The 8,793-nt window shown below is 45.1% G+C and overlaps 1 protein-coding gene across 1 annotated transcript in view; it reads right to left on the reverse strand.

Moving 5' to 3' along the window:
* Positions 1–8,793, reverse strand: part of LOC109923605 (laminin subunit beta-1-like) — a 162,646-nt gene that overhangs the window by 37,198 nt on the left and 116,655 nt on the right. Inside the window, exons 13-16 of the mRNA XM_048606657.1 lie at positions 7,459–7,690; positions 5,114–5,277; positions 1,405–1,629; positions 93–310 (exon numbers count right to left, since the gene is read on the reverse strand). Coding sequence (XP_048462614.1) covers positions 93–310; positions 1,405–1,629; positions 5,114–5,277; positions 7,459–7,690 — 839 coding nt within the window. The remainder of the gene's footprint in view (positions 1–92; positions 311–1,404; positions 1,630–5,113; positions 5,278–7,458; positions 7,691–8,793) is intronic.

Genomic DNA, 8,793 nt, shown 5'->3' on the forward strand with positions numbered 1-8,793 from the left:
GTATGATATTTAATATTTACCATGTTGCAGTGTGCTGTATGATATTTAATATTTACCATGTTGCAGTGTGCTGTATGATATTTAATATTTACCATGTTGCAGTGTGCAGTATGTGAATATTCGGGATGACACTGACACGGCTCACACCCTCGCAAACTGCCAAAGTTCCAGTAGTTTTGTCTGCACTGGTCACAGTTCAATCCGATGACATTCTCTCTGCAAGGGCACTGTCCTGTAATCTGATCACAGTGACAGTACTCCCTGGAATTACACTCCGACTCCAGTGTGCCCTGAAAGTTGCAGGTACAGCCTGAGGGGAGGACAATGAACAGGGATGTTACCTCCGTCTCTGTGCATACACACTGGACAATCAGGAACTATTTGAATCCCCCTCCCCCGACTTTCCCGACAGTTCCCTCACCTCAAAGCTTCAACTCCTCACTGCAGTACAGTTTCCCTGGGAACACACATGGGAGCCACGGTCAGCCATTCGGCCCATCCTGCCTGTTCCACCATTCACTATGATCCTTGGGTTTCACTTCCACTTTCCCTCCTGCTCGTCAGATCCCTCGATTCCCCGAGAGAATGAAATCCCATCCACTGTAGCATTAAACTGTAATCCATGTCCAAATCCCACTTTGATTCTGCCTTTTCACACTTGTGATGTAGCCAATCGACCATGAGAGGTACCAGGGTCACCTCCAGTATTGCCCACAGCCCCTGCCCATGCCATCCAGCAGGAGTGACCTTTCCCTCTGGATGTCGACCAGACCACAAACACGAAACGTGACAAAGGTGCGGCCTCTGAGAGCCTGTGGAACTGCTACTTCTAAAATGGAGTACTCCCCATTATCCCCGGACGCATTCCCGTTGCTTGCTTGTCTTTGTTTTTCATTCATTTATGGGATGAGGGCATTGCTGGATAGACCAGCATTTATTGCCCGTCCCTAATTGCCCAAACGGCAGTTAAGAGGAAACCACATTGCTGTGGGTCTGGAGTCACATGTAGGCCAGACCAGGTAAGGATGGCAGTTTCCTTCCCTAAAGGACATTAGTGAACCAGATGGGTTTTTCCCACAATTGACAATGGATTCCTGGTCATCATTAGATTCTTAATTCCAGATTTTTATTGAATTCAAATTCCACCATCTGTCGTGGCGGGATTTGAACCCAAGTCCCAGAACATTCCCTGGGTCTCTGGATTAACAGTCCAGTGATAATGATACTAGGCCATCATGAGCCAGCCCCTCTGATATCTCCACTTTCTCCACAATGCTTGGAGCCGCTCGTGTCCCCTGCTCAGGGTAATAACACAGAGCAGCCGACTGAGATTCCTCCAGACAGTATTCCCCCACCAGGGACCCACAGCCCCATCGGCCCTGCTCCCTGATGCCCCATACTCACTCCTGCAGTCCTGCCTGAGGGCATTGCCATAGTAACCGGCCTTACAGGCCTCGCAGTGAGGGCCATCAGTGTTATAGAGGCACTTTAAGCACTGTCCTGTGTCTGGGTGGCAGGATCCGGGATCAGTCAGGTCAATGTTATTGTTGCACTGACAAGGCCAGCATTTCCCTCCTGGTACCTCAGGGTTACCATAGTAACCGGGTGCACAGACATCACAGCGAGACCCTGCGTTTGGGAAACAATTAAAGAATGCTCTTCATTTATCACAAAACAACGTCATAATAAGAAATGGAATAAACCGTGAGAGAGAGAGGGAGAGAGTGTGACAGTGGGTCAGTTTCAAAATACAGAAAAGGAACAAGAGCAGGCCACTTGACCCTTCGAGCCTGCTCCTCCATTCAACAAGATCACGGCTGATCTAATTTTAATTTCAACTCTGCGTCCCTGCATTTTGCCCGATAATCTTTCTTCCCCTTGATCATTAAAAATCTATCTCCCCCTGCCTTAAAAATATTTGAAGATTCTGTATCCACTGCCTTTTGAGAAAGGAATTCCAAAGAGTCACAATATTTCGAGAGAAATAAACGTTTCTTCATCCCTGTTTTAAATAGGTGACACCTTATGTTTAAACTCTGACCTGTAGTTCTAGATTTTCCCACAACAGGAACCATCCTTTCAACATCCGCACAGTCAAGTCCCGTCAGAATCTTATATGTTCCAATTAAGTCGCCTCTAACTCTTCTAAACTCCAGAGGATACAGGCCCACTCTGTCTCACCTTTCATCATAACGCACCTGCTTATTTGTCTCTGCACTGCTTCCAACATTTGGCGAGGAACATTTTATTTATTTTTCCGTGGGATTTTGAAAATCAACAGCAGATCAGCTGCTGAGTGACCACAGGAGTACACTCAGTGAGTCACGAGTGTCATCAGTCAGGACAGGAACCTGCACTTAACATTTCTCATACCACTGAATACCACTAGAGTGAGCCAGATCTTCATTCTAGATCCTCAAAGTCTGAAAAAGATGTAATGTCTGAATTATAAAGCTGCAGCCTCCAGACTGCCCCAGAAAAACTTCAGCAGTGATTTTTTTAAAGAAGTGGTAACATCAGAAGATTGTTGTGGCTGAGCAAGGCTATTCAGCCTGAGTTCATTCAAACACTGCAACATCCCCACTGCTTCTTATTGTAACTCCACCAAAGCTCTGAATATCTTCAGTCAATGCTGAATCCTCAGTGAGTGAGGTCTAGGGAGTAGCGTTATGAAGTTTGTTGATGATATAAACTTTTACAAACTATTAGATAGTGCTGAGGACAGTTATAGCCTTCAGGTTGACATGGAATCAGCACAGGGAGTTGAGAAGTACTGCTATTTCAGGATATTTGTATGGAAAGATAGTGTACAAGACACGGCATCATTCTGTAAGGTCTACATGTAGTTATGGAGTTTTGCAATATGTAAACAGGCCTTTCAGCCCATCATGTTCGGCACTGCCATCAAGCACCTATCTATTCTAATCTCATTTCCCAGCACTTGGCCCATAGCCCTGTGAGCCATGAGATTTCACATGTTTATCTAAATAGTTCTTAAACGTTGTGTAGTTCGTACCGCTATCACCCTTTCAAGCAGTGAGTTTCAGATACCCACCAACTCCTGGGTGAAAAAATATTTCCTTAAATCCCCTCTAAACCTCCTGCCCCTTCCCTTAAATCTTTGCAAAATGGTAATTGATCCTTCTATTAAGGGGGACCCTGTCTGAGTCCCTCAGCACTTTGTACATCTCAGATTCTCCCCTCAGCCTTCTCTGCACCAAGAACGACAACACCAGCATATGCAGTGTCTCTTCATAGCTGAATTACTCTACCCTAGACAACACCTTGAAGAATCTCTTCCGCAACCCTTCCAGTGCAATCACATCTCTCCTATCGTTTGACAACAAGAACTACACATTGTATTCCAGCTGTGGTCTAACAACTGTGTATTCTTTGTTCTTGTATCACTGCCTTGACTAATAAATGCTGTCTTAACCATCACATCCACCTGTCCTGCTGCCTTCAAAAGTCTATGGAGATGTTCAACAAGGTTCCTCTGATCCTCTATATTTCATACAATTCTACCATTCTATGTGAACTCCCTTACCTTGTTAGTCCTCCCAAAATGTATCACTTCACAGTTTTCAGTATTAAATTCCAGTTGCCACCGTTGAGCTGATCTGATCAGCTGTCTATGTCATCCTGTAGTCAAGGGCTATCCTTGTCATTATTAACCACACCACCAATTTTCATGTCATCTGCAAACTTACTGATCATACCTCCTACATTCATGTCTGGACCATTAATGGACACAACAAAAATAGCTAGGGGCACAGATGAGCAACGACCTTGGTGTTAATGAACACATTCTAAAAGGTTAAGGGATAAGGTGATAAGTTGATTAAAAATAACCCCACCTCTTCGACCTGTTTGTTTCCTCTCCACCTATCCTCTCCTCTATCCCTCTTCTATCCGCCTCCCACTCTCTCCCTATTTATTTCAAAACCCCCTTCCCCTCCCCCTTTTCTGATGAAGGGTCTAGGCCCGAAACGTCAGCCTCTCTGCTCCTATGATGCTGCTTGGCCTGCTGTGTTCATCCAGCCCTGCACCTTGTTGTTTCGGATTCTCCAGCATCTGCAGTTCCTACTATCTCTCACATGTATAGGATACCTGGTTTTACAACTAGAGGAACAGAATATAAAAACTGTTACACTGGAACTTTATAAATGATTGGCTAGACCTTGACTGGAAAACTGAATAATTCTGGTCCCCACTCTCTGGGGAAGATGTGAAGATTTCAGGTAGAGTCGAAACAAGGTTTCCCAGGGATGAGTGAGTTAGTTATGAGAAGTTCAGAAATGTTCAGACTGTTCTTTGTGGAACAGAGCTAGTTAAGAGGTGAAAGTCAAGAGGTGAAGGAGGAGAGATGAAAGTTGAGGGTTGAGAGGTGAAGGTTGAGGGTTGAGAGGTGAAGGTTGAAAGGCGAAGCTTGAGGGTTAAGAGGTGAACTGGGGTCAACACTCTTACATCACAGAAAGATTTCATTTGGACCATTGCATCAGTGGTGGCTCCTTGAAAATCCTATTCAGATTTTTATTTGTTCATTATGGTATGTGGGCATTGCTGGATGGGCCAGTATTTATTGCTGACCCCTAGTTGCCCCTTGAGAAGGTGGTGGTGAGCTGTCTTCTTGAACCACTGCAGGCCATGGGCTGTAGGTAGACCCACAATGCTTCATCCCACTGGTACTGCACTGTTCCCATAACCTTGCAAATATTTTCCATTCAGTATTGGTCCAACTCTCTTCTGAATGTTATTCCTAAAGCGGGTTCCACCACCAGGACCTTTTCAGGGAAGTATGCTTCAGATCATCACAACTGGCTCTGTAGGATCTCTGTGTGATTGGATCTCTCGTTTTTCCCAATCACCTTTCAATGACCACAGGGACTATGGAACAGACTGGGGCTCAGTTAGCTCAGATGGGTGTCCCGCTGGCTTGTAATACAAAGTGATGCTAACAGTGTGGTTCAATTCCTGAGGTTATCATGAAGGATTCTCCTTCTCAACCTCTTCCCTCTGCTGAGGTGAGGTGACCCTTTCTAATGAGAGAGCAGCTCTCTGGTGACACTACGGTGACTATACAAATATCCAGCAGATAGAGAACTGGATTTACCTGTGTACCCTGTTTTACAGTAACACACAATCTGATCAGAGTCAAGGTCTGCGTGACAGGATACTCCATGGTAATGGTCACTCCCTGGATAATGGGGACACGGGCAGGGTCTGCACTGCTCTCCAGAGCCCAGAACTGGGTTTCCGTAGTAACCTTCAGAACATCTGTAAGAAATAAAAGCTGTCAGCAAAAGCCCAGGTGCTACAAAGACCAGGGAACAACTGAATTCAAACTGCAAGATATTTTAAAATTATTTAAAAGGATTCCCTCCACAGTGCTGCTGAGAATTTCTGCCGCTCTTTTTATTCTTTCAGATTTCTAGCATCTACAGTATTTCAAGACAGTTTATCCTACTTGCTCTGGTTATTTACTGCACACGCTGTAGTGTTTGGAACTAGGGCCAGGTGGATCTTATTGACTACTACTATTGGGGTTGTTAATCTGGGCCCATCAAGGGACACTGGCAGACAGATATAAACAGGAGATTCAGAATGTCTTCTCAGTGTAAACTTCCTCAACTCTGCAGAAGGGTCACCAGACCCGAAACGTTAACTCTGATTTTTTGCTTCACAGATGCTGCCAGACCTGCTGAGCTTTTCCAGCAACATTGTTTTTGTTCTCAGTGTAGGGACTAGCTTTGAGCTGGCCGGTTACAGTCAATGTACAGTGCACATGTAAATAAAGGGTGAGTAGGTGACAGGATACTGACCTCTGTGCAGTTATTTCACACCTTCTACAAACAAAATCAAAAACTGTGTGGTTTATGTGTTGGAAATTGCTATCAAAACTTGCAGTGAATCAGACACAGAGACAACACAACAACATGTATTAACGTGGAGAGGACTGCATCTGGTTCAGGTCCTATTTGCTCTCACAGGTGGATGGGAAAGATCTGATTGAGCTAGTGAGTTCTGAAATTAAAGAGCTGGAGAAACACAGCGGGTCTGACAGCATTTGTGGGAGAGAGAAACAGAGTTAACTTTTTGAATCCACCATTACAAAATCATATTGGACATGAAACATTAACTGTGTTTCTCTCTTCACAGATGCTGCCAGACAACTGAGTAGCTCCAGCATTTTAAATTCAAATCACCAGCATCAGCAGGACTTGGCTTTTAGCTGGTGAGTTTTCCTCAGTGCCCTGGGTCAATGCTTCAATCTTCCAACATCACTAAAGAAATGAGATTACCAGTTTATTATCTCAAAGAACAAAGAAAATTACAGCACAGGAACAGGCCCTTCGGCCCTCCAAGCCTGCGCCGATCCAGATCCTCTATCTAAACCTATCGCCTATTTTCCAAGGATCTGTACCCCTCTGCTCCCTGCCCATTCATGTATCTGTCTGGATACATCTTAAATGACGCTATCGTGCCCGCCTCTACCACCTCCTCTGGCAACGCATTCCAGGCACCCACCGCCCTCTGCGGAAAGAACTTTCCACGCATATCTCCCTTAAACTTTTCCCCTCTCACCTTGAAATCATGACCTTGAAATCTCATTGGTGTTTGTGGGATCTTGCTGAGTGTGAATGGCTGCTGAATTTCTGACTTACAACAGCGACTACAATTCAAAAGCGTTTCATTGGCTGTGAAACATTTTTGGATGTTTTGAGGTTCTGATTGGTGTTGTATTAATTAAAGTCTTTCTATTCCTTCTGAAACTTAGCTGATGATCCTCAGTCTGTGGTCTGTACTCACTGAGAACTTATCACCTGGTCTTAAAGACCCCTCTAGAACAATGGGCAGGCATGCTGTGCACAGCAAGATTCCAAAAACAGTAATGCAATGAAGATCAGATCCTTGTAAGAGATGTGGGTTTAATGAAGGGAGCTGTTATCAGAGTTTCATTCCACAGAGAGTGTTTTTGGAAGTGCATTGTCTGATCATAAATCAGGCTGGTGCTTCAATGGTACAGTCTCTGTTCTCCAGGTATTTAATGGACAATATCCTGGAGGAGTCTAAAGGCTATGGGGAGAAAGTGGTAATGGGGACTGAATTGGAGGATCACATATGATCACATTGAATGGTGAAGCAGGCCCAAAGGACTGAATGGCCTCCCGCTGCTCCTGGTTTCTATGTTCCACGTGAATATAGAACCTAGTGAATGGCATACACTTGTCAATGCACAGTCTGCATCAGAATGGTGCATGCAACAAAATGGAACAAAGCTTTTCATCCAAGACAAGCATTCGGCCAACCGGGGATTTACCATCTGCTTCAAGCACAGCCATGGAAATGGGTTGTGATTGAATTTGTAAAGAGGTAAGCCTCCAGGGGCTGGCTGGTTGTACCAGCTCCTCATCATTCGGAAACCAACAGCGAGCTGAAAGCTATGGGAGGACTGACCTTTGGCAATGCCGTCCAGATGTGTTGTCCCGACAGTTCAGGCACTCTCCGGTTTGGGAATCGCAGTCCTCTGAGTGTCCATTGCAGTGGCAGGGTTGGCAGGTTGGAAAGCCCCAGAGCTGTGGGTAACACTGGTCACACTGACGACCCCTTGCCCCTGCCCGACAATCACATTGACCAGTCGTCTGGTCACACATGCTGTGGACTGATCCTTCAGGATTGCAGTCACACGCTGTGGGAGGGAAGAAGGACACGTCAGTAATTCTTCACAGCAGACTATTCCAACAACTCCAGCCCTTTTCATAAATGCACAATTATGAAATAAGAACATAAAATCTAGGAACAGTGGGAAGCCACTCAGCCCCTTGAACCTGCTCCTCCATTTAATACCATCATGGCTTATCTCACCTTGACCTGAACTCCTGCCCGCTCTCCATCACCCTCCACCCCATTACTAATTAAAAATCTGTCCATGTCCTCCTTGCATTTACTCCATGTCCCAGTATCCACTGCACTCTGGGGGAGTGAATTCCCCAGATTCATGACCCTTTGAGGGAAGTCATTCCTCCTCATCTCTGCTCACTCTTTAATGTGTAAGTTTGGATCAAATAGCATGGAAGAGTTATATTACACTATTTAAAGTTATACTTTGCCCCATTGTCTGTGTAGACTCTTGCCCTCACATCACTGACTCTCCCCACCCATTTAATCCCTCTCCCACAGCCTTGTGCATTTGCACTTGAAGCTGCTGATTTTAGCCTCCACCACACTGTATTTTTATTATATATTTGCAGACGTGTGGAGATCCCTGGCAATTCCTCTTTGCTGGGCAATGGTGCAGAGCCACATTCTGAGCCGCTGGTCCTGGAGCTGGTGTTTGTTTCCTAGGGCAGGCAGGGTGAACTGTGTTGGACTAGACCAGGTAGGGACAGCTCATTTTCTTCCTTCTCCACTGGGACATTCTTGTACTAAGTGGGGTTTGAGAACAAGTTGAGAGATTCTTGGCCACTTTTACTGAGACCAGCTTTCTATTGTGACACCTTTTAAATTTGATTTAAATTTTCAGGTAGCGCATGACAGAATTTGAAGTGATATTCTGTGGATTATTACTCATTTTCCTCTTTGTGTTCACTGTTCCATTCAAATACTGTTCTTTCACTGTCATCACATCCATTCCCTTAACATTTCGAAGACTGGGATTATGTTCTCTCCTCTATCACTTTATCCCAATCAATGAAGCTAATATAATCACCATGAGATAACAAGGTGTAGAGCTGGATGAACACAGCAGGCCAAGCAGCATCAGAGGAGCAGGAAGGCTGACGTTTCGGGCCT

The sequence above is a fragment of the Rhincodon typus genome, chromosome 16 (genome assembly GCF_021869965.1).
Source record: "Rhincodon typus isolate 14 chromosome 16, sRhiTyp1.1, whole genome shotgun sequence".
In the NCBI taxonomy this organism is placed as follows: domain Eukaryota; kingdom Metazoa; phylum Chordata; class Chondrichthyes; order Orectolobiformes; family Rhincodontidae; genus Rhincodon; species Rhincodon typus.